We start from the raw sequence: 25,459 nt of genomic DNA on the forward strand, positions 1-25,459 counted from the left end.
AAGCCTTTACTTGCTTGGCTGAGCGTGTTGGTTTAACTTTACCTGGTTTTGGGGAACAACTGTTAGCTTTGCTTCAGTTGCTTTGAGGTAATTACCATTGCAACAGAGTATGTGTGAATTTTCAAGAAAATTTTCTCGCTTACTAATATGTCATAGGTGATTTAGTGTCCTAAAGCTTTCTGGGTTAGAGTAGACTTCTAGCAGATACAATCTGGAGCTGCCCTTGGTTGCTTTATAGACCGTTAATTATTATCTTTGATTACTGAGCCATTCTCCTCATAAGGGATGGGAAAAGGAAGCAAGGTACTATGTTTCACTCTAGAAAGAGGAAACTTGGGGTTGGGTTGTTTAAAAATCCTACATCCAGAAACCCGATTTTTATTAGGAATGCTTAGAAAGAGAATTATGGATTCTTCTAGCAGAAGTAGTAGCCACATAGTGGGCTGCACTAGTATGCCAGGACACTGAGGGAAGCCATTCTTCCCCTGTCTACATGGTACTGGTGAGACTACCACTATAAGGACTACTGTGTCCAGTATCAGTCCCTCTGCTGACAAAGTGGAGCAAGGCCAGTGGAGGGCCGCCTAGGTGGGGAGGAGGCTGGAGCATGTTTTGTGAAAGGTGGGGTTAAGGGAGCTGGGTTTGTGTAGCTTGGAAGAGAAGGCTAAGGGGGGATCTAGTTGCTGTCTTAACTATACAGTGGGTGATAAGAGGCAATATAGAATCAAATTTCTGTTGGAGTTGCACAGTCTGAGGATCAGAGGCAGTGGACACAGGTTACAGCAAGGGAAATTATAACTAAATATAAGGAAAAAAATATTCCCAATGAAGGTGGTGAAGCACTGGAACAAGCTGCCCAGCGAGGCTGTAGACTCTCTGTCTTTGGAGATATGCAAAACCTGATGGGAAGCTGAAGTGTGTGTGAACTGATCTATCTGTAATTGAAGAGGTGAATAAAATGGCAAACTAGATTTTGGTTATATTGGAGGGGAAGTATGCAAGGAGGTAAGCAATATCCTTTGCTGTATCTCATATGCCATTAAGAACAGCTCTGAGTGTTGTTTTGTTTTTAAGCTGGTGACCTTGAGAATTCAGCCATTCTTCTGAGCAGGTTAGTGGGCTGTACTCAGAAAGAGTTTTCCATGCTCCTAGTCTCTCTTACCTTTTGAAGAGTAAGTTACCAAAGGGATAGTGAATTGATTTTAACAATATTTGTTTTTTTGCCAGCATTTTTGATTTCTCTTTAAAACCTCATATATCTTTATGGAATAGAGTTAGCTCTAGTTGCATTGCTATATCTACTGATAAAAATTTGTTGGGTACTTTCAAAAGTAAGCATTTCCTAGGGCGCTCTCTGTGGAGTTGCAGTGGATGGAGATGTATTAATGCTGGCTTCCTGGGATTTTGTAGGAGATCCCAAAGGGTGAAAGCTTTTCTTCCTAGGTGATCTGACCTGTTGAGTCTTGTGGTGCCTTAATGTAGTTGTTTCTTTGGGCATTGTAGTTTTGAATAAATATTAAAAAGATGGATTGAGCTACAGTTGCAACAAAATGCTGATGGCAGAAAGCTCTTTTCCCCTTTTTCATCCAACACAGGAGAATCTGTATCAGCTGTTTCAATGTCTGAGGACTAGGCATCAGATTGAATCACAGTAGCTTAGTCTTATTCTGAGACAGATGGATGTGATATTAGCAAGAGGGAAAAAGTCTGTAGTTGACAACTGGTGTGACTCTACCCTGGAGATCAGATGTCTGAGTTTGTTGCTGTTCTGGGTACTTGGAGCTATGGCTCCAGTTTTACCCTTTTGGTTATATGGATGTGCTGGTTTTGGCTAGGGTAGAGTTAATTTTCTTCACAGCAGCTAGTATGAGGCTATGTTTTGGATTTGTGCTGGGAACAGTGTTGATAACACAGATTTGTTTTCTGAGCGGTGCTTGCACATAGTCAAGGCCTTTTCTGCTCCTCGGCCCACCGCACCAGCAAGGAGGCTGGGGATGCACAAGAAGTTGGGAGGGGACACAGCTGGGATAGCTGACCCCAACTGACCAAAGGGATATCCCACACCATACGGCATCATGCTCAGCATATAAAGCTGGGGGAAGAAGAAGGAAGAGGGGACATTCAGAGTTATGGTGTTTTGTCTTCCCAACTAACTGTTACTCATGATAGAGCCCTGCTTTCCTGGAGATGGCTGAACACCTGCCTGCTGATGGGAAGTAGTGAATGAATTCCTTGTTTTGCTTTGCTTGCGTGTGCAGCTTTTGCTTTACCTATTAAACTGTCTTTATCTCAGCCCATGAGTTTTCTCACTTTTACTCTTCTGATTCTCTCCCCCATCCCACCTGGGGGGAGTGAGCGAGCAGCTGTGTGGGGCTTAGTTAAACCATGACAGTGGACTGAGCATGGTACCTGTATTTGCATCTGCTTTAAATTACTGCAGGAGACTGCAGCTGACAATGTTAACTGCAGAGTGCATGTGGAGATTAGTTAGACACAAAGTGAGATTTTTTTTTTTTTCCCAGCTGACTTTTACAGGAGAGAGCAGTGCACAGTGTAATTCACAGCCATCTGTCTGCCTGATTTTAATGGGCCTGAACCTGTTGTGTAAAATATTCTAGGCTAAAGCCTAGTTTGGGTTAGGTTAGAGATGGTCCCTGTTTGGAGAAAATACAGCTACTGTTGGTAGTGAAAGGAAATACAGAATTGTTCAACAAAAATGTTGAGGGACGCAGACTTCTAAGTCCTCCACATACAGCTACTGGCTGTTAGGCTGAATGTGGTCTTCTGGGTACTTTTGACTGCTAAATTTTGCCTTGGCGAGAAGGGGAATGGTGCCACAGGTGAAATAAATTCTGCCTTGCTGCCAAATACCATTTGCTCCCAGCTTCTGTGCAACAACTGCCACCCACTATCTGTCGGGGCAACAGTAGCCTGACTCTGTATTTGAGTCAGCAACAGCTGTTTGTTGCTTTCCCAGCTTTTGCAGAAGTAACAGCCTGGCTCTCTGTGTTAGGAGCAGCAGTTGTCCCTTCCAGCTTCGCTGTGTAACAACTGCCTGGATCTCTGCAGCAGGTGCAGGAGGAGCATTTTCAATGGCAGCTGCCGCCAGATGGGGAAGTCAGCTGCTTTCCTGTGATGTGGAGGTAGGCAAAAGTCTGCGCTGTTGAGGTGGGGGGTCACAGAGGGTCTCAAAACCCAGATCCAGCTGTTACGGCTGCCGGGGTCAGACCACCCTGCAAGGGATTTAAAAGAGCAAGTCTGTCATCCTGCATTACGGCTTTCTGGAAGCACCTCCTAGGTTTGTCTTGAATGCCTTGAAGTCTGTCTGCCCTCTGACTTCTCTCCTACTGAATTGTTTCCTCAGTGGCTACTTTGCTTCTTTTATGTCACAGTGATTAAGGTTACTGTGCCTGTTAGATAGGACCCCTAATGGTTAGCTGTGAATCTTTCCAAGGGTAAGCGCTCCATCACTAAGGTGATGGTTAATCTGCGAAGCTACCTGAAAAAAATTTGGAGAAGCACTCTGAAATTTTATTATATGCAAATCTAAGTCTGCCTGGTGGAAACACTTACCTGGCCTGGGAGAGCAGGATGATAAGAAAGTTGTTTTAACATCCAATAACTTTTATCTTCAGAATCTGATTTTATGCATTCAGTGCAAAACAATAGTTTCCTCATCTTCACATTCATTTTCCTCCTGTGAGGTCTGAAAAAACCGCAGAAGAGACTGCACAGTCTCTGGAGCTGCTGTGAAGGGCGAAAATGCTATCCTAGATTTAGAGGAAGTACGGAGAGGAGGAGAAGGAACTTGTTCTACCTTTCTTCCCCTTTGTCCTTCAAAAAAATTTCTTGGTTTCTTTTTGATGTGTAAAGGTTTACGAATTGGTGAGCCTTGAAGGTTTTACCTTTACTGTGGTGGTTTGTTTCTTTCAATTTGATGTCTTGGAGGATGTGCTGGTTCTTGATTGAATCAAGAGTTAGTAGTATGCTGGTAGGAATTTTCATCTAAAATATTTAATGCCTTTTATTAAGTAGGTCTCATGAAAATAAAGCTGAATAAAATCTGTGAATCAAAAAAAAACCCCAACTTCTCAACTAGTATCACTTGCTTAGTAACAAAGATGTGTTTTTGAGTCTTTGGAGCTCATCTACTTTGCTATGTTTTGAAGGTGTGTATTTTTTCTTCTGTTTCGGAACAAATTTAACATGATTTTTTTTCCCCTATTATTTTTGTTTGTTTGTTTCTTGCTTGAGTAGAATGAAAAACATAAAAATAGCAAAAAGTCTTTATGTAAACTCTGTGACTTTTAGTTTGCCTTCCTAAAAAAGTAAGACATAAAGGCTTATGGTGCCCAGGTGTCCCTACAAATAACTTTTGAACCACTGGACTCATACCAATTGAATTCTTCCGAATTTCATGAAAATACAGCCAGGTAATGTAGAAAGAAGTCTATCAAAAGAAGTCCTTATAAATATTACAGCCATAGGAAAATCTTAAATCAGCCCTTGCAGTTAGGGATGACAGACAAACTCACAAAGAATGAGGCTTTGTGAGTTTTGTGGCTCACAGAACCTGCTGGTTTCCTCTGTGTGTTTCCCTACAGAAAACCAAGGCAGAAGCAGTCCAGGTTGTTCTGGGACTAATCTGCTGCTCCAGGAGTCCTTGATGTCACGTCATGCTTGCTAGTGAGGGATGACTGCCTGTCTTGTATGCTTACTTTCTTAGGGAAAATTCAAAAGGTGCAAACCAGATGATTTTCTTGAATTCATCTTGCATGATATGATGCAGTTAAAAATTTTTAAACGTTTGCTTCCTTTTTTGGTCTTGCTGATGTTTAGACCGGTGATGGATCGTGACTTGAGGCAGGGATTTGTATATGGCAGTGTGTGGTGTCCGAATCAATTCTCCTGCTTCATGTTGAAATATTATTCTGAAAAACATTAGTTTGCTGCAGCTGTGATGTTAACAGTGTTTATGGTTACATCAATAAGTAGCATTCATTCATTCATTCATTGTTGTAATTCAGGAATGTTTGCTTTCTGTTTTATTGACAACTAGCAAAAATAGTCTATCTAGAAAGTGAAATCTTAGTTTTAGAACTCCTCAAAATGAAATGTTAAACGTGACTTTAAAAATGGTCCATGGGTTTTCAACAAAACTGCTTTCTTTGGCTATTAAGAATTCTGATGTTTTTTAAATTTTTAGTTATTGTTTACACCTGTATGTTCCTATTACCCCAAAGACTCTGCATTGCTAAAAGGGAAAGAGCGGGATTGTATTTTAGATTGTAAATCACCAACAAGGTGATTTAGGAAGCATGCAGACATACAAGTGATTTCGTTGCTTAATTACTCTGCCTCCTCTGTGATGAAGTAACTCCTTTCACTGTGTGCTCTGGCAGAAGTTTATCTCAAAATAAAAGTATGCCAAAGTGAGCTGAACTGATTTGCAGTTAGTATGGGCTAAGAGTGTGCATACGGACAGCTGCAAGTCAGCTGAGCTGCAGGGGTGATATGGAAGAGAGAGCAACTAAAATTGGTAGTTGAGCCCTGAATTCTAGGTAACCTCTCCTCAACTTCATCTGCACAGCCCAGGGTTGAAAATAACATGTTGTTGGTCAGGTTCTTATTGTATGATGGAACAACTTGGTTCTTAGAAAGGTCATGCAGAGTTTGCAGGGCTGATAAATGAGAAATAGTAGCTCACTATTTCTGTAATGACTGCATTTTTAAGTGTATTTCAGTTAACTGTAAACAGAACCTGGGACTGTCACTTCTGCAAAACTTTTTCTCAAAGTAAAACTACTTTGCAGCAGAGCTGTCAACATCAATTTCAGTGGCAGGTTTATGGTAGTATGAACCCTCCTGTGATTTCGGAAATGACAAGCTCAAGCCCTGCACTCCTCAAGCTTACCTGGTGTAAGTGCTTATAACCTTCGCATTTGCTAGGGAATGCGTTAAAGCGTTGTCTCATTTTTAACTTCAGAAGTAACTGCAAGAAGTAATGGAAGAGAAGGCAAAATGATGTTTATGAAGAGCAAAACTGTATTTTTTAAATTTTTTAGCACTCCAGATGCAAAGTGGGTGAAATTCAGTATTAACACAACATGCTGTGAGCAATGGAAGAAATTTTGTCTTGTTCCAGAGAGAATCAATCTGGCCGGGAGAGCATTGTGGATCAATAGAAACTGCTGCCTCCCCTCTGCAGGCAAAAAAAAAAATCTCTAAAATGTCTTCTTGTGATCTTTGCGGTCCTCCAGACTGGTCCATTCTGTGTAGACACACTGCATGTAATGCTTCATAAGCGTGGAATTCTTCAGTGTTGAATTTGTGAAGAGAGAATTGGCCTTGAATTTCTCTGTGATTTCTAGTTTTTATTTCTTCATTGTTGTAAACTGGGAGAAAAGTCAGAGCATGGAAAATGTATGACCTGATGGCTTTTTATGTCTTGGGAGAAAAAAAGTTTCTGTTTCTGTGCCTAGCCCCCTTTTTCTCTGATCACATAAAGGAAAAACACGACTATCTTTGGAATCAGGAAAACTGATCTGTTTGCTGCTGCTCTCTAACTCTGTATTATTCCTGTTAAAAGGTTGGATTTTTTTAACGTAGTTTTATATAAGCCTTACATAAACTTATTTTTATATAACTGTGTGGTGGAGCATAAGGGGCATGATCATGTTTCAGATCTTGTAAAAGTCTGAACTCATCTTGTGTGCTTGAATACAGAACATCAGGATGAGAGATAAATTCCAGAAAGAAACTTAACTGTTTCCATTTTTCCCCTCTGGTGAAATATATCTGATACCCTTCAATGGGAATGGCAGCAAATATGTGGCAGAATGAATAGCAATGCTCTGCCTGCTGAAGTTGAATAGTTGAAAAGGTATGGATATCAAAAAAAACCCCACCAAACCAAAGCAGGATGCTGCATCAAGTTTTTTGCTGAGTAGAGGTGCGCTCTTGTATTTGGAATTAAGCTCAATTTACAACACCATTTTGTGGGATGGTATCACTACTTTAAAAATGCTATTGCATTAGATTTCTTGAACTAGGTAAAGCCAGAGTGTAGGGCTAGAACCACATGCAAGTGTTTTGTCTGAAAGGAAAATATTGTACATGTTTCATTATATAGTCTTCATTTTAAATAGGTTCACAAGGGGTGCTCATTTGTACACGCAGTTGTAAGTTGGCACTTTGAGCAAAAATTCATACTTGCTGCCTTCTTTTCCTCTTACACTGCACTGTGTAACACCCAGAGTGACTTAGGGGTATAAGATGATGGTGGATGCAGCAGCATTTATATATGTATTTCTGGCTTGAGATGCTATATTTCAGCCATCTGAAACATCATTAAAATGATGTTAAAGTTAAAAAATCATTAAAAAGTATTAAGTACTTTTGTGCTCCCTTTTAAGGTAGTATGAGTGTTTCATAATTTTGAACATGGAATTCTCAAAACACCTTTATGGGACAGCACTGATGTCCTAATTTTACAAATAATTACTTTGTCTTGCTTCTCTGGGCGGTTTGCTCAAGGTTACACAAGAGTCTTCTGGTGGAACAGGGAATTATATTCAAATGTTTGATGTTTAGAACTTGAAACCTGATTTCTGGATTACCCTTTCCTAACAGAAATGAAAGACCTATACCTTTCCTGTCATTCTGCTGAAATTAATTAAATTATAAGTAGTAATACTCTGATTTTGATCAATGCTTTTAATTCTGTTTATGGCTTCTTTTTCTTTTTAGGCATGTACTGGTATTGAAAATATTGATGAAGCTATAACATTGCTGGAACAAAATAACTGGGATTTAGTGGTAAGTATTCTAAGAAAATGACTTCATAGATCACCTCCATGTAACAGTAACATGCTATCTTGCTGAGACAGCTATTATCTTTATTTCAAATTTGGGCGTGTCTTTTATGGCTGGTGCAAGCACATTATGTGCAGACTGTTTCTGGTCTGTTAAAGCCTCATTGCCGAGTTAACGTGATAATTGAGTTGGGTATACCCTGGTATACTCTGATTGTCTTCATGCCTTTTTGATTTGTTTCTTTTCCTTTAAATCAATGTTTCATATTGTGTTTAGTTTCCTTTTTGGGTAATGGTATGCATAATTTTGTAAGTAGTATATTTAAGGGTAGCATTTTTAGAAGACACTTTGTGTATACACACAAGATTTTTGAGGATTTACGTGCCTGTGGAAGAAATGGAAGGTAAAACAGCTTCAATCTTTTGTATGCTTTTAGTGTAAAAATAAGATAGCTGCTTTTCTACTGTTAGTTGTTATGCAGAATTGAGTCAGAGGTTAAGACCATACCTTATTTAGATTTGGTGTTATCCAGACACAGTTAAACACAAACAAAAAAACCAACAAACAAACTCATTCTAAAAAACCCTGTCATCTATTTTGTAACAAGGTTCAATGTGCCGACAAATAGGAGGAAACCAATAAAACAAGCAAAAGAGTCTTAGGTATTTTAAGACTCCGCATAGGATTATCAGGATAAATAAAGAAACTATTAATCCATTTTCTTAAGGTTTGAAAGTGTAAAATAGAACACACTTAATTAAAAAGCAAGCAATCTTCCTTTAAACTGTTCTAAACTGTAATACCTTTGATTTTTTTTTTCTTTTTTACTTTTCCAAACGAGTGATCTTTGGACCAGTCCAAGTTATCAGAAAATTACTTTAAAACATAAACAAATTAGATTTTCCAAAATTGACCATGGATACAGTTTCAACTGTCTGCCGCATTGTGTTCACAGCATATTGTTTAGAGTGTTCTCTATGTTTTAATAATTACAAACTAAGTATCACAGAGGCTAGGGTGGGGTTTTAAATTGGGTTTGTTAGAATGAATACTGCGTTTCTTTTAAGCATAATGATTAAAATGACATGTAATATTGTAACCTATTGTAAACAAACACTATGTACTCCAAACACTTGAAGCTAAATGTTTAAAATGAATGTTGGCCAAAGTATACGGAGTCTTTATTTTGCAACATGTCATGGTATAAGCAAGAATGAGACACCAACGAGCAAAAGGGAGCCCGTATCATCAGTGTCTTCAAAGAGAAAAACCAAAATGTATGTTGACAGAGTGATATAGTTAAAAACATCTTTTGTCATAGTAGTTCGTTGTGACTTAGCAGGGGCCATTTTGAAAATTAAAGTGTTTATGGGAAGGCAAAGAATAGCCTTATGCATTCTGTTCAGGTTGTGAAGTTTTCAATACAATGAATTAAATCAGTTGGATGTGGTTTTGGGGGATTTGTAAATTGTAAAGTGTATGCTTTAAAGTAAATGCTCACAGGTGGGGTTGAATGAGAGAATTGCGATGAAAAATGGTAAGAACAACTAAGAGGATTTGTTTTGATTTTTTTTTTCTTCTTTTTCTTTTGAGACTCCAGAACGAGCAGAAAAGGAGAGTGAAGTATTTAAAGCTATGAAAATGGCTACGAGAATAGCTTTAAATACTTAATTTTATTTGTGATGATTAAATGATCTAGAAGTAGAATATAGTGGGAAAACAAGTAATGACCAAAAAATGCAAGCTTAAAAAAAGGCATATGGAAAGTAAGAAAGGAAAGAAAATTAGGGATGTGAGAGGTACTTCAGGAAAGTATGTAGTTCTTGAAACTAAACAGAAGATGAATGAGAGGAGTGTCTATGAAAAAGAAATGGTAAGTTGTGGAAGAAAAAAAAATTTGGGGAGAGTAAAAGTGAAGATGCCCTAAGAGCCTGTCATTAGTGGGACACTGGCTCCTGTTTATTAAAAGCAGCCTTCTTGTAAAAAAGGGAGTGAAAACTAAATCATGCTAATCTAACGGGGAGTTAGAAGCAGAAGAGTGAAGAAAGAGGAGAGAAGACAAAAGAAATGTGAATGTAAGAAGAAAAGAAGTTGCTAGCTTGAGAGAGAATCAAACATCTCTTTGTTAAGCAAGGGATTTTAGCATTTCAGAAGTCAAAACTACATAAAAAAAGGCTCATGACTTATAAGAGATGTAGCATTTTTTGATTTTGAAATAAAAAGTGTATGGCCCATGTGTGGTGGGGGTTTTTTTTTTAATACTTTTGATTCAGTAGTCAAGTACAGATTCAGTGCCAAGAAATTGGGGAGGAGGGAAGGCTTTGTTTTGATTGAACCAAAAGGTCTTGGAGTTTTTTAGCCAAGATGAAAAATTTTTGAAAAATCCTTTTGCTTGGCACTAAATATTTCATTCAATGCAGAACAAAACACGTTTTGGGATTTGTAAGGAAAACAAATCAAAAATCATGAAGACAGTAGTGAAGTAGTGATGATTTTGGTAAGGGTTCCTCTATCATCCTTTGACCACCAGTATGTTAGGTAAACAGGAAGAACATATTGCTGTCTTCTGTAATTTCACTTAATTTTGTGCATCTTGTTCAGAGGCTTATTTCAAGTTCAAGTTTTTGATAAACATGACCTGAATTCATAGATTGGGGACGAACACTTTTTATGACAAATGTATCTTTGTCTAAAAACAAACAAACAAAAAACTAAACCCATTCTTCAAGTGATTTTACAGTTCTAAAGTAAAGAAATAGTAGTAAAATATACTCTTACAGGTGTTTGGGGTTTTTTGGGCGGTAGTCTTTTTTTGTTTTGTTTTTTTAAAATGTGGGTTCCTTTACTGCCATGATTTTGGAAGTAAAACCAGAGCTCTGGATTTGATCAGGAAAACTTCTGCGAGCCACCCAGTGTAATAGGAAGTAGAAAGCTAAGCAAGTCCCATTAGGATGTGATCAACCTAAGTTCAGGGGCACTTCTGCAGCATTAGGGAAAAAACCAAAACCCATAAGTTAAGGAAGTTCTTGTCTTGGAGCAGATTGCTTGCTTGGTCTTCATTCAGGCTCTCTGTATCTTAATTCCATTTTCCCGTTTGGGGAAAAAAGTTGTGCACTATCAGAGGCTGTGCTAGGGACCCAGGTTAAAGGCTCCCTTGAGCACCTGTTGCTTCTTGAACTCTATGAGACTCAACTCAAGGGTATTGTTATTTCTCTGGGACTTCAGCCAGAACAACCAAGAGCAAGTAGTCCTGGTGAGTTGGAAAGCAGAAGGATCCCAAAACAGAAACAGTGAAGTACTTACTGATACAGGCTGACGGAGAAGTACATCAGAACGGACAGAGACAGCAGAGGTTATATAGTTCACAAAACAAGTTTCTAATGTCATGCTACAAGTACTATGTTTTTGTCTAAGCTTTTTTGAGGATTTCTTCATTTGCACTGATGCAATATTCCTGCTGCTTATTTTTTCCATACTTTTTATTTTCCCCCACCCTCTTATTCGGCTAGTAGATTTTAGTATTGGGGCTTAAAATGTCACCAATGTCTTTCCTGTTATTTCAGTGAGTGTTACTGTGTTTTGTATCTTTTGGACATTTGGTCTTACCTTTAAACAAAGCCAAACCCGAGTGAAGTGTAAGGAACTCCTTTCTTGGTTTAGTTTTTCTAGAAGCCACTTACGTTTTTATTAAGAATTCATCTGAATTCTTTTTTCTTTTCAGTTTAGAACAGAAACATCAGCTTCCTATTTTTGAACTGTTAAAGATTACCCACCCCCATTAGAAGTTTTCATGTCTATTCCTCTATATGGGATACTTGAACACAACATAAACTGCCATTAATTTATCTTTGACTTGGAACTAAATAAATCGGATTTAAATGTCTCAGAGTTGTATATGTTTTACAGTGTTCAAATCATGTTTGTAGCTGTTTGAAGTGATATAGAAAACTCTCATAAATGTTTGGTTGCAAAGCTTTGTTCAAGTGCTTAAAATCAAATTGATCATGGGAGTGCTGCAGAGGCATTCATATGCAATAACAGTGTATAAATTGCTTGGTGGGATCATGAAGTATAATCTGGCCAATAATTAGTTTCCCACTGTTGCATATGACTTGGCTTTTGGTGGTGGTCTGCTGCATATATAGCAGCTCAGTTTTTTTTTCTGTATTAGAACACTGTAGCCTAATTACTGGCCGCCTTATAGGCTGAGCAATGAAATGTTACAGATGTTCTGTGAGATCCAGAAGATCGACATAGATAATATAATGATCTCTTCAGGCCTTCATCTTTATGAAACTGTTCTGCAATAAATGGATCCAGCAACTCTCCTAAGCCTGCCAGGATTGCGGATATGTTATTTCCTGAGTGTCATTTCTTTAGATCTATTAATTTACAATAATTTTTAACATCTGAGGAAGCAAAAGTTAGGAATTTCTGTCTGTTGTAAAATCTGATGGGTTCATAGCTTGCCCACTTAACTATGACCTTCTGTTTTGGCATTTGAAGGTAAGAATGACAGTACAAATGTATCTTAAACTTTGTGTAAAGACAATAAAACAAAAGTATGAAAAATCACAACTGTGTCTTTTGAAATGTTTTTGATGATGGTACAAATTTAAAGGAAATGACCCATTAATGTACTTCTTGACCCTATACAATATGGACCTTCATTTATATGAGGTTAATACATAGGTAATAGCTCTTTGTTCTCCTGATATCAAATGCTTGTATCTGCGCATAAAACTTGGTCTCCTGTACCTTTCACGGATTTAATGAAAAATTCAAAATCCTTCATATATAGCATGACTTTATATTCTGTACTGGTAATCAGAACAGGATTTTTGAATGAAAAGCAGGATTCACCATGCTTAATTTTCTACTTTTTCCAGTATGACCATTTCTGTTGTTACTCCTGTTCACTGGTTTGTAAAATTATTTTTATTTCATGTCTTTTCCAATAGACAGTGTAATGTAGGTACTGCTGAACATCACTTTAAGAAGAAAATAAATTTCATGAAAATAAAGGATAGGTATCCTACATTCACTGCATTATAAACATGTATAATGATCATTTAAAAAAAAGAAATCTGGTTTTTATTTTAAAATATATATTCTTAAAATGACCTTTATGCCTTCCTGTTATACTTGATTTCATTATTCTGTATTCTGGTACAGTCTAAAAGCACAGTATAACTTCAGTAAAACCAGCAGTTTAGTGTACCTGGAGATGTGATGACTTGCAGTTCCTGTCGTACACAGCTTCCAACTGTTAGCTGACAAAAAGCTTTTCTGTGCCTTGGAAAGAGAAGATTGTATATTCTGAGCATCTGTTTCTATAAAGCTTCAACCCTCAATTATAATTTTTTTTCTTTTGAATCGATAACTTACACAGAAGATTGGACAGGCTGATCGATGGGCTGAGGCCAACTGCATGAGGTTCAACAAGGCCAAGTGCCGGGTCCTGCACTTGGGTCACAACAACCCCATGCAACGCTACAGGCTTGGGGAAGAGAGGCTGGAAAGCTGCCCAGCAGGGAAGGACCTGGGGGTGTTGGTCGACAGCCGGCTGAATATGAGCCAGCAGTGTGCCCAGGTGGCCAAGAAGGCCAACAGCATCCTGGCTTGTATCAGGAATAGTGTGGCCAGCAGGAGCAGGGAGGTGATTGTCCCCCTGTACTCGGCGCTGGTGAGGCCACACCTGGAATACTGTGTCCAGTTTTGGGCCCCTCAATACAAGACAGACATTGAGGTGCTGGAGCGTGTCCAGAGAAGGGCAACAAAGCTGGTGAAGGGTCTGGAGCACAGGCCTTAATGAGGAGCAGCTGAGGGAACTGGGGTTGTTTAGCCTGGAGAAGAGGAGGCTGAGGGGAGACCTTATCACTCTCTACAACTACCTGAAAGGAGGTTGTAGTGAGGTGGGTGTTGGTCTCTTTGCCCAAGTAACAAGTGATAGGATGAGAGGAAATGGCCTCAAGATGCGCCAGGGGACACTTAGGCTGGATATTAGGAAAAATTTCTTCACGGAAAGGGTTGTCAAGCATTGGAACAGGCTGCCCAGAGAGGTGGTTGAGTCCCTGTCCCTGGAGGTATTTAAAAGACGCGCAGATGTGGTGCTTAGGGACATGGTTTAGTGGTGGACTTGGCAGTACTAGGTTAACAGTTGGACTCTATGATCTTAAATGTCTCTTCCAACCTAAATGATTCTGTGATTCTCAGATAAGGGTTTTTTGCATCTTGCTGTTTAAAACCTCTTAAAAATAGTAATTATTTGTCAGACAGGATTTTTTAAAATCTAAGTGTTTATTTTGTTTATATATTTATATTTACTTCTATGTTATATTGTCTTTTAGAAAGAAAGAAGTAAAAAACCCAAAACCCAAACAAAAAATTGAACCGAGCTAGGGCTTTACAATTTTTCTTTTTTATTTCTGTTGGAGGTGCCAGTTTAGATGGGGTTCCTAGGCCGAAAATGAGCCGTTGGCTCTTGACAGTTACCAAAAATCCATTATTTGTATCTTTTATTGCTTTGTAACCATTAAGTTAGTTCTTTTGTTATAACGTGTAGCAAATCTCAGTACAAGTTGGTTAAAAACTAATACACTAATGATGTTCTTTTGTCTCTTTTTTCTAACTGGTTTGCCCTGTAAAAGCTTTGGTGTGGTATCTCTTTGTACGTTTTTTTTGATTGATTTGAATTAGTCTGCCTCCAGAACCTATGTGATTAATTTAAGTTTGGCAAAGGGCCATTTCTTTTCCTTAAATGTGGGAGAGTATTGTCATGTGTTTAGCAGCTCTCTTGTTTCTTTCCAAGCAGGCTGGATTTCAGTGGCTGGAGAACCAGGACTAAACATTATGGTGATCATGTTCACATTGGCCCCTTTTATCTTGTATTGTTGACCCGCTGTTTTCTTTACTTCAGAGTTGCATACTGAATATGGCACACATTTGACAGCACTCACTGTGAGACTAGCGAGAAGTTCACGGTGTGCTCCTCTCCTTAGAACTGTGTCTGAGGGATTTTCACTGTTAGTAACATGGACTCACGGACTTATCTGTGTATTAATAACGTTCTCGCTGTGGTAAAATGAACAGTCACATCTGCCTGTGGGAACCAGAGGTTTGTATCTTTTTTTTTTTTTTTTTTAAGGAGCTTTTAAAGTTTTATTTTAGACAGGTGTCCTCTTCTGGATCTTGGTATCCCATCAAACATGTTACTGTCAGCTCAGTTAGTTCAGGCTTGCTGTTACTGCACTGAGTAGACTGGACAGCATTCAAATCCTGCTGCCAGCACAGCTAGGGAAGAAGGAAGCCCTAAGTTAGGTAATGACAAGTAATGTTGGTGGATGAGCATCCCACTGGTGCAAGCATTCTGTGGGCATGCCTATTCTCCAGGAAGTACAGGAGTTGCAGGTTTCTTGTGTGTCCAGCTGCAGCATTAATTTCTTCTAGTAGGACACAATTAAATTGAATATGAACTTTTGTTTTGCAAGGGACTACAGAAATCCCTTTTGGAAGTCTTTAATGTACTTTCTGTTAAGTTAGGGATCCCTGCTTGCAAAAATCATTTGATTTCTCATTCTTTGTATTTCCAGCTTTTTTGCAGTTCCCAAAGTGACATTTCTGTGTCTGTGAGTAAGCTCAGATGCATGCTGTGTGTTTTATGCAGCTGTGTGGTAGCAAAGACTAGCTAATTCTTAAAAAAACTATGATTATTAAATTCACTGTTTTTATTTACTTTTGAATGCCTTCATCTTGGGTAAAACAGATGTTTCCTTTTTATGTATTTTCTGCACTGAAGACCATATGAAATGTGCAGATCTATAGGGAGTTGTAAGCATGGTATGGCTTTCCGCATAGCTGTATGTACATTCATCTATTTAAAAAACAAAACAAAACCCAACAAAACTAAACACTACCACTAATACATGTGGAGGAAATGAAGATTCTTTACTTGCAGAATGCAGAATAAGAGTGCTGCTTTGTCACCTTGGTAATGTGCTTCAGGGAAGGAAGATTACCTCTGCTGGCAGCAAGATAGCCCAGTCTTCATGGTCCTACCAAATCCCAACTGTTTTCTTCTGAGACTTTTAATAACGGCAATAGTTAATACCTCAGGTGATGCAGGAAAGTGTTCAATATATTGCCACTGTGACAGTCATTTCACATGACCTCGACGAGAGCACAGATTGCAATTGATCCTGTTGTGTCTCTGCATCAGTCTCGTTCCATTGCATGCAAGTGGTCTGCTAGACATTGGAAAGTGGTCAACAGAGCAACTGCAGTTTAAAATCAAATGGAGCCAAGCCCAACAAAAATGCCATATATGCATTCTGACACATGCAAGAAAAGAAACAAACATACTAAAGGGAGAAGAATGTCTAACTTGTGTGTTTTAAACTTTTGATTGTTTTGAATAAAACTATTATTTTATTACATAGGTTGGTCCCTTGGATTTTTTTTTTCCAAAAAACTTAGGTGGTCTTTGGATTTGTTTTCTTGTTTGGATGACCCTTTGCTCTTTCAGGAAAGGTTGAGAAACACTGCTTGGATCATGTTAACATTGCCTTATCTTGTGATTTTTATAAGGAAACCCATGAAAGCTGTAATCGATACTGTAGCTGCTGATATTGTGTAAATATCCAAGAATCTCAAGTTTCACAGTGTTCCCCTGTAAAGAAAGAGGCTAGGAAGGGGGCAGTTTCTGGCTTGTCTGTAGAGAAAGATTTGAAAACTGAAATTAATTGTTTTCTTCATCTGTAGTCTGCTATCCCAAAACTTTATTAGTTTCCCATGGATCTTGCCTGGGACTATTCAGGTACAAAAAAACCTCTCAAAATTCACTTTACCCCCACAAATAATAGCTAAACTGTGTACTAGACCCAGAGGGATATTTTGTTTCTTCAGTTTATTTCTGTCTTTTTCTTTTTTTGTCCTAAGGCAGGTGAATGTACAAGAAATACAAAGTCTTCTTCCCCAACCCCTGAGCAAATTACTGTGTCTCCTTACCAGGGCAAAGCATTGTCTGAGAAAGATTGGTTGGGAATTTGGTGAAAACAGTTTTAATTTCTTTAAAATGCTCCTCTGCTGAAATATGGCGCTTATTTCACAGAAAAAGTCTTGAAAGCCTCAGTGCCTGGGAAGACTTGAGCTTTCCTTGTGAAAAACTGGTGCTGTGCAGTGTCATTCTTGTCTCCTCTTTTCAAGGCACTGCTAAAATTCTAACATTGTGAAATTATTCGTTTAGTAGGTGACTAACTGTATTTAGGGTTAATTTTGGTCTACCATGTTTAAAAAGATTGAAGCCAAGGGTTGTGCAGTTTACAACTGTATGGAAACCATGAATTAGCGTTAAATACTTGAATTATTTTGTCCTTCAATTTGAAGTTTGGGAGGATGAAAAAACTGATAGCTCTCGAGGAGGTAGGGTTTTTTTTTTTATTTAAGGCAGTTAAGAGTCATCGTTTTAAAGGTGTTTTCTTTAGTGCTGTTTTATATATGCTTTGCGGTTTTCTTGATTCATCGGGATTAATTCTCACATTGCTGATTGAAGGAGGGTGTAATGGGGCAAATGTTTTTCCCACAGGGTAAAACTGGTATAGCTTGGGCAAAGTGTCTTCTAGATGAACATGCTTTTGTTCCTGTTAAACTGGAATCATTCCCCAGTATCTGTGAAGAAATCTATCTTCCACCCCTTCACAATTTTAGCAAATGTAATGGTTAACTTGCAATATAGCAGATAGTTTTCTAGACACTAAAGGGATTATATTAACCTAAACCAGTTTATTTTGTTTCATAAGTATTGGTTTTAATTTTTCTAATAGAAAAAGCCTGCTTTATTCACTGGAGGATGGCAAAGGGATTGTGATTATGTGTTTTATGGCTGTATTTTGTAGCCATGTGGCTGTGATGATGCACGTGAAATTTAAATGTCTGGCCAGAAAGACAGCTGAGTAGATCTTTAGGTAAAACTTTGCTGTTAGCGTTGTAAAGTAATGCAAGCAGTGTGTCTCCTTTCCAAATAACAGATGGAATTTAGTTCATAAAGAAATGAGCTCCTTTACTTAAGTTTTTCTTGCATAGTGATCAAACAAGCAATGGGACAAATAAACTTAGATTTCTGGCCAGGGAGAAAGACTCTTGTTTCTTGTAATAGAGAGTTTTTTGTGTTCTGAGAATGACCAAAAAGCGGGACCTGAGATCACAGTAGTGCCTAATAGTATTGTTGTAGCTCTATGCGGGCATTACCCGCCTTACATGTTACAAATCCTTATTTTCAGAGGCTTGTACCTCTGTATTGGCAATCTCTATGAAGATTGCTTAGCATTAATTTATCCTGAGACATTAAAATATAAGAGCAAATATCTAGATTATATTAATAGTGAAGTGGCTGGTAATGAGATATCTAAAAGCAGTTTGTAGCATATTACTCTGTGACTAGTTGAACTGAAAATTGCATACATCTTATAAATGTGTGTTTGACAAGAGATTAATGGAGTCATGCTGGGAATGTATGAGTAGGAGAAAAATGAAGTAAACTAAACAATTTGAGAACCAGCATCTGTGCCAATGCTGTGGCTGTTTTGCAAGTGAACCTTAATTGTGAAAGATTTTACCACACAAGCCAGAAGTCATCTAGACCCAGCAGGCTTTCAAAGCAGAGTATTTTAAAAATGGATTTACATATAATACTGTTGAATATCTTAACAGATCTGTCCTAGTTTTATTTAAATAAACTCTCCTTAGCTGGTCCTGGAAGACCTGGGTTGCTGCAGTACCAGCAGTATAGCATAGGCTGTCGAGAGGTAAAAGGAGAAATACTGTGAGACAAGCTGTAGGTTACATACTTTGGAAATGGACTTTCTGGTTTCCAAACTCTTAAGCGAAATCCTGCATAATTATTCTTTTATTATTGATTAGTGATTAGGCAGTCTGCGGACTAAGGCTAGGCTAATTTGAAAACTGTCGCATAAGATGTGTGATGTTACTACACTGTTTCAGTAAAGGGGCCTTAGTCTGTAGGCAGTACTTCGAAGACTTTTTGAATTATGTTGTGTCCTGAGATTTCATCCCTGTTCTATCTTTTTAGTACTTGCTAAGAGCTAGTATGTTATAGCAAAGAGTGATTTTATTTATTTATTAAGGCTGAACAAAAAGTATGTTGTTGTGGGGTAACTATCCCTGACCTGTACATTTTAGTGTTGTCATGCGAATTTACATAAAATAATTAGGAGAGGGGTGGAAATGTGGGAATTCAGTTCATATGTATTTTTTTCAGGCATAGCCTTTGTTTTATCCGACTCTCCTGCTGTCTAGCTTAATGTTTTAAGGAGCAACAAAACATGTTTTGATGTCAAGCATAAGCATTCCTTTCTGCTAATTTAGAAGGTGAAGCAGTATTAGCGTAAAAAGTTGTGACGTTAATGACTAGGGCCAAGACAACTATATAAGTGTGTCAGAAAGTACCAGACACATCATGGTCTACTATTCTCCTTTTCTGTGTGAATGAGTTTTGAGTGGATAGTTCAGAACAGATTATTTTCCCTTATTCCTGATGAAATAGAGTTTCAGCTCAGATAGATACCAATCCATAAGCTTCTTATAAATCTGTTCATGTTATTTATTTTCATTGCACTGGGAAAATACATCCAGTTATGAATTTATTATTGAGATTGCACTTTGTTTGTGGAATTATGCAGTGACAATATAAAATTAAAGCACTGTGCAAAATGTGGGGTTTTTTTCCCAGGATGACAGAAGTATATCTAACTGTTGAAAGGCTTCCTAGTGCATTTCGGCATGTTGTAGGAACTACAGGAAAAAGTTTGCTGAAGCCACCAAAGAAGTAGGGAGAAATGGGAAACCACATCTAGAGTGCTAATTGTAAACTATTTCAACGCGTGCTCTCTTGCTGATGAAGTGAATCATCTGTATGAATATATTCATGTGGCGTTTTTTGATGAAATGTTAATTTTTTGCTTTATTAGCAATTCTATTGTTTTGTAGCTTTTCATGAAGTATATTTGTTGTAAAGAAAGCAAGCTGAAATAAAGCAGAATGCATAGAAGACATTTCATTGTAGTTCAATTACAGCTTTTGGTTAAATTTTAACCACGATGGGGACAAATGTTGGCATTCTGTAAAAACTTTGTGGGTGTAACTTCACGTCTAGCACTTGGAAATACTTTGAGACTTGCAAAGCTGGGGAAACGCCAGCAAGTATAACACAAGCTACAGGAAAGAGCTGACTCATTTCTTTGCCTTGAAAAGCCTGCCAAAGATGACAAAGGTAGAGGTTGTTCTGTTGCAACTGGGGCATAATTAGTAATTTTTTAATTTAAATATTACTGCATTCATTTAAAAATCCAAACCAAATAATATTTTTTATAACTTAAACTCATAGCAGTCATGACTTCTTAAAGTAATGGTTTCAAAGTAGCTGTGTATGTAGGAAGGTGATAGTGTATCTTGTTTCTAAAAAGCCTCTGGTCTAAAATAATTGGTATTTCTGCAGAATGTTTTATGGAATTTCTTGTTTCGAATAACACAAGCAGACTTGCTTGTAACAGGCAAGATTTGATAGTTGCATAAAGCTGCACAGAAGCCATGTTCCTCTGCCTGGGAATCTCACTACAATTTCGATGTCTTGGGGCAGAATGAAGTGGTTGTACTACAGCTGATTTTGATAAACCTTTATTTTATTAATCCAGATTGACTGCAGTGCTTGACTAATACTTGCAGTATGTTTTTGTCAGCATTGGTTAGTAAAACTTCTACTGTTTATTCCCAAATTTTCCACTTTTTTTATTGTTGTAAACTGATCACAAGAAAAGTCCATGCATAGTCTTACTTTTTATCCAGTTTCCTGAAATTACAGTATCAGCAGGTCAGAACAAATGTTTTGACATGTCTACATCTGGTATTACGTGTTATTATCAGTTCTGTTGAAAATACAAGCCCAGATTAGTATTTGCCAAAAAGAAAGTTAATAGGGGAGCATTATTTTTAAACATTTGCTGTTGTTACTGAAATATATGCATATAGCAAAACTTTGCAAGTTAGTTTCATTGTAAGAAATACTTCAATGCTCAGAAGGAACTAATAAAACTTTGTGCTTCTCCTGTTTTGCTTTACTGGTTTTATACAAAGTATGTTCCTTTGTCACGCAGATTTATAGTTTGGAAGCAATTTAAAATTCACTTTTGCTTTTTTGGTCCTTTTATGCATGTTTTGTCTCACTAATGCTTTCCTTTATCCCTTATCATGTAATTATTTGTTTTTCCTTTCTGGATAACATTTGTTCAGTTTTGGGTTTTGTTTCTTTTTTCTTTCTTTTTTTTTTTTTTTTTTTTTAAGCTCCCCATTGTACAAAGCATTTGGAGTTTTATCATCCATTTATTTTGTTTGAACACCAAATAAAACAAGGGATTCTAAATCTTCAGGATAAGCAATTTATCACGTGAAAGCAACAAAATTAGAGTAAGAATATTGTCTTTCAAGGGGAATATCACATTTAGCCCAAATTAGGAGTAGAATTAATTGTAATGGAATTACAACTGTAAACAGAGTAGTATAAATGATCCTTTCAATGCTGTGGAAATATATCATAAAATAAAAAAGATAAGAAATAATTTTTCTAGTGTAGTTTAGATTGCTTAATGAGGGCCTTCTAGTGTATGTCATTACGCTGTCAGCTTTTAAAAAAAAAAAATGTCTAATTTGCCTAAATTCAACAAATCTTGAGTGATCCTCAAGCAGGATGGATTGATAGCACACAGAAATATTGGCTGATATTTCCAAAATGTAGCAGTTACAGAACTCAAAACCACCGTATGTTTGTCTTGTGTGTCATCTCTCCCTCTTAGTGAGGTTTTGTATATAGGTTTTGGTGTTATATTTATTTGTGTAATCAGACTAAGAAATAAATCTAAGATTAAGTGCTGAAAGGGTCAGTCGTATTAAAGTAGGTTTCTATTTGTTTTGTGGTGTGAAACAACAAAACAACTGTTTTTTGGTTATATTTCAAAGTACAGTCCTAAAAGCTGCTAGCACCCCTACCTCTAAGATGGTGAGCTGTCTTTACTTCTCTTCTAATGTAGAAAGCAGTGTGGGGTAAACTTTCTGAATTTGTGATTTGAGAGAAATTGGTTTTATAAATATATAATAGGAGGAAAAAGCAAAATGAGCAAGACAGACACAAAATGCAGAACTTAATTTCTTTAGCTTACCAGACATTTTAAACCAAAAGTAAAATCTATGAGTTGTAGCATTTGGGGAAGAATAGAGTTTTTTGAAAGTCATAATAAATGAATCCTTTCATCAAAGAAATATCTTACTGAATTTCATAGATAAATATGTAGGTTATGAGGCTATTACATTAAGTGGAATACAACAAAAAAATATAATCATTAGACATCTGAGTGTGTCAGACCTACAGAAAATTGGGGGGTTGGAAGAAAATGCTCCATGAGCAAGCTACTCCATTGTATTTTACTGTGACTTTCTGAAGCAGTTGATACTGTTTGGTTGGACATCTTTGGATTTTGGATTAAATCATCTGCTGTGGCAGTTCCTATTACCCTGTGTCTCTGTCTCATTCGTGTGTTGTGTTTGTTTAATGTAAACCTTCTCAATTTTTAGCTAAACAAATGTAAAGCTCTGTGTGGGCTTTATTAAGTAGACTGAAGTGGTCTGTCTTGCTGAATTCTGTCAAACCTAAATAAGGCTTTTAAAATTCTGTGTGAGATGATTCATACATAAACTTGTGCTGGTTGTGTTAAGCTGATACAGTTATTTATCTCAATGAAACTCATGCAGCTTTCACATGTGCACGGTATTTACATCTCTCTAGCCTCTTCTTCTGAAACGGTTGTTCTTCCAGCATCATGCTGCTTGAACTTCCTTTCTTCTTTTGCTCAGAGATGTGTTTTCTAATACCCTGTTTTGGAAAGTTGATCTATGTCATGCTTTGAAAAAGCTCTTGCACTTCATTGTGGTAGGGGTTTGAATGGGGACAGTTTTAAGGGATCTGTATCTAGGGCAGGGTCTGTATAGTCAGCCAAAACCATTGTGTGGTATGGAGATTGGGAAGCAGAGGGAACAAGATGTGGCCATGGAGGAAGATCTTCTCCCACCTCACCCATTGCAAAAGCCTTTAACTGTGCTTTTGTCTGGGCCTGGTTTTAAGTCTTAAGATAATTAATCTAAACATCACTTTTAAATTCTGGAAATTTAAAATCTACCTCCTATCTGTAGTTCATGAAGAGGAAGGAATTCCCTGCCTTCTTTGAATATACAATCAGTGTATGTAGACCTCTGCTTTTAAATAATATGTTTGGCAAATTCAGTCTGTTTTCAAACTTAGTGATAACCACTGAGTATTTTAAACTCAAGAGTTTAGTTTTTGTGCTATCTAAAATACCACAGTTCGTTTATAAGTATTCATAGGACCCTCATTCCCCTGGAATGAGAGTCACTGTAAGATGTACTTAATTGCTTTTAAATGGTTAGTACTATAATTGTGTATTTCGAGAGAAGTCATCAATATTGTTGCTTCATCGGGTTATTAAGAAATGGTTCATCTTATTTTTCTCTCCAACATTGTTTTGTACTTGTAAAAGATAGTCACATTTAGTCAGGACTGACTAATCTATTTAAGCTAATATCCCCTTGAAGAACAACTTTAAATTTCACAGTCTGCTTCACAATGTTCTTTAGGCACTGAAATAATTTCAGTCTATTTGTATAATACCGCAGAGTTTCTGGGTTGCCCACACTATTAATGAATTTGCTAACCTTTTATTAACCCTATTGCTTTATTTTTTTCTGTGTTTGCGGGAAGCAACAAAAAGAATTGGATTTAATATTTTGGTACTGGAAGCTTGCTGCTGAAACAAACACCAAAGAAAGTATTGTTACTTTGTAATTGGCACTCATCCATCCCATATTATATCATATTCCCATCTTCCCATTCATTTAAATGAACAGGATTCTCTATCAATATTTATCAATATATCCTATATTGTTGGATGATTGAGTCATAGAGTGCTTGAAATTGGAAGTTACTTCTGGATGTCAGTCTAGTCAAAAACTGGTCCAATTAGATCAGGTCATGCAGAGCTTAATAAATTCTTAAACTAACTCTTTCAATTCCTGGATATATATGAGCGATATCTCTAAACAAAATGTATAAATCAAGAATAACTAAATTTGGCTTATAATTTCCTAAAATAAGTTGTGGGCCTGGTAGTTGTTGGAATATTGTCATCGAAACGATAATTATGTCCTTGCTTCTATGCCTTTGTTCCAAGTTTGAACAGTGTTACGATAGAGTTTGTGTATGGGTAGCACTGAGACACACCCAAGGTTCTTGGCTTTGGGGAAAAAAAAGTCTTATAAAACTCCTATAATTTTCCACTTAAGGTGAGCTTCACCCTTTAAATAGTGACAGCATTAGAGTAGGTAAACTACCTGTTGAAGTTGTGGCGCCCAGTATCCAGCAGTGACACTTGCGGATATACACAGTGTGAGAACAGCGTAAGCGTGGAGTGCTACTTCCTTGGTAGCACTCTCAGCAACAGGTTATTGGGAGCTGAAGAAATTTTCTGAGTCACACATAGTATCTTTATGTTTAATAACCCATGAATATATTTACTGCACCTGTTATTAAAATTGTTTCAAGGGTAATACATCTTTTTAATTACTGTATGTTAGTCACACAGGCTGTTTTCGATGATCAAATGATCCCTGTTTGGAAAGACAAAAAAATGTAATATCTTTGAATGTTTGCTTAACCATAGACACCTGATCCTCTGTCAAAGGGGACTAACATTGGGGAAGAACAGCCTGGAACAGATCTTGCCTTAATAACTATTTTTAAATAGTCACAGCCTTCCTCCTATGAAATTCTAAAACAGATGGTTGTTCCTTTTTCTTATTTTCTTTTCAGGGTCTACTTATAGATGCCTTGTAAGAACATGGCTATTTGATATTTATGCAATATCTACATGCACACTGCTACCATTTGCCGTCTACATAATTTTAGTCTTCCATCCTGCTTAACAAACAGTGTCCAGACTCTTTATTTTTACAGTGTGGTTAATAGAGGTCTTTCCATCAAAAAAGTACATAATGCTGCTGCTGCTGTTTTTTCTTGCTGCTGTGCCCCTTAAATGTCATAAAGTTTACAAAACTGGGGACGTGAACAAGTGAGTTATTCAGTTTTAAAGAAAATAGCTTGGAACCTCTATTGTATTTAACCCCTCTAACTAGGCTTAGGAGAAGTTTGAGCTGATTTAATCCTCTGAGACTGATACATGAGCTTTGACAGAAAAAGTGTGGAAATGCCACGCTGTGCTGTATTTTTTCATAGCTTAAGCAACTTCTTTTTCTCAGAGTAAAGAGAATTCTGTTGCACCAGCAGATCATTATTAGTGTTGGTCCTGTGGTACAAAACCCTGTATTTGCTCTCTGTATCCTACAGATGCAAAATAAAGGCTATTTTTGTCTTTCAACCAACTTTACCTGTTGATTGACAGGAATGAAATGTATGTTGCTGAAGAGTATGGTGGGGGGGAACCAATCCAGAAAAACTCAAACAAACCCAAACCTCCCACCTTTTCCTGGAGGTTTATTAGATGAACATGAT

General features: G+C 37.4%; 1 protein-coding gene across 1 annotated transcript in view; it reads left to right on the plus strand.

Annotated features, from left to right (window-relative positions):
- FAF1 (Fas associated factor 1) overlaps positions 1-25,459 on the plus strand; it is a 175,595-nt gene that overhangs the window by 10,340 nt on the left and 139,796 nt on the right. Inside the window, exon 2 of the mRNA XM_075710337.1 lies at positions 7,750-7,818. Within this exon, the coding sequence (XP_075566452.1) occupies positions 7,750-7,818 (69 nt within the window). The remainder of the gene's footprint in view (positions 1-7,749; positions 7,819-25,459) is intronic.

The sequence above is a fragment of the Pelecanus crispus genome, chromosome 5 (genome assembly GCF_030463565.1).
Source record: "Pelecanus crispus isolate bPelCri1 chromosome 5, bPelCri1.pri, whole genome shotgun sequence".
In the NCBI taxonomy this organism is placed as follows: domain Eukaryota; kingdom Metazoa; phylum Chordata; class Aves; order Pelecaniformes; family Pelecanidae; genus Pelecanus; species Pelecanus crispus.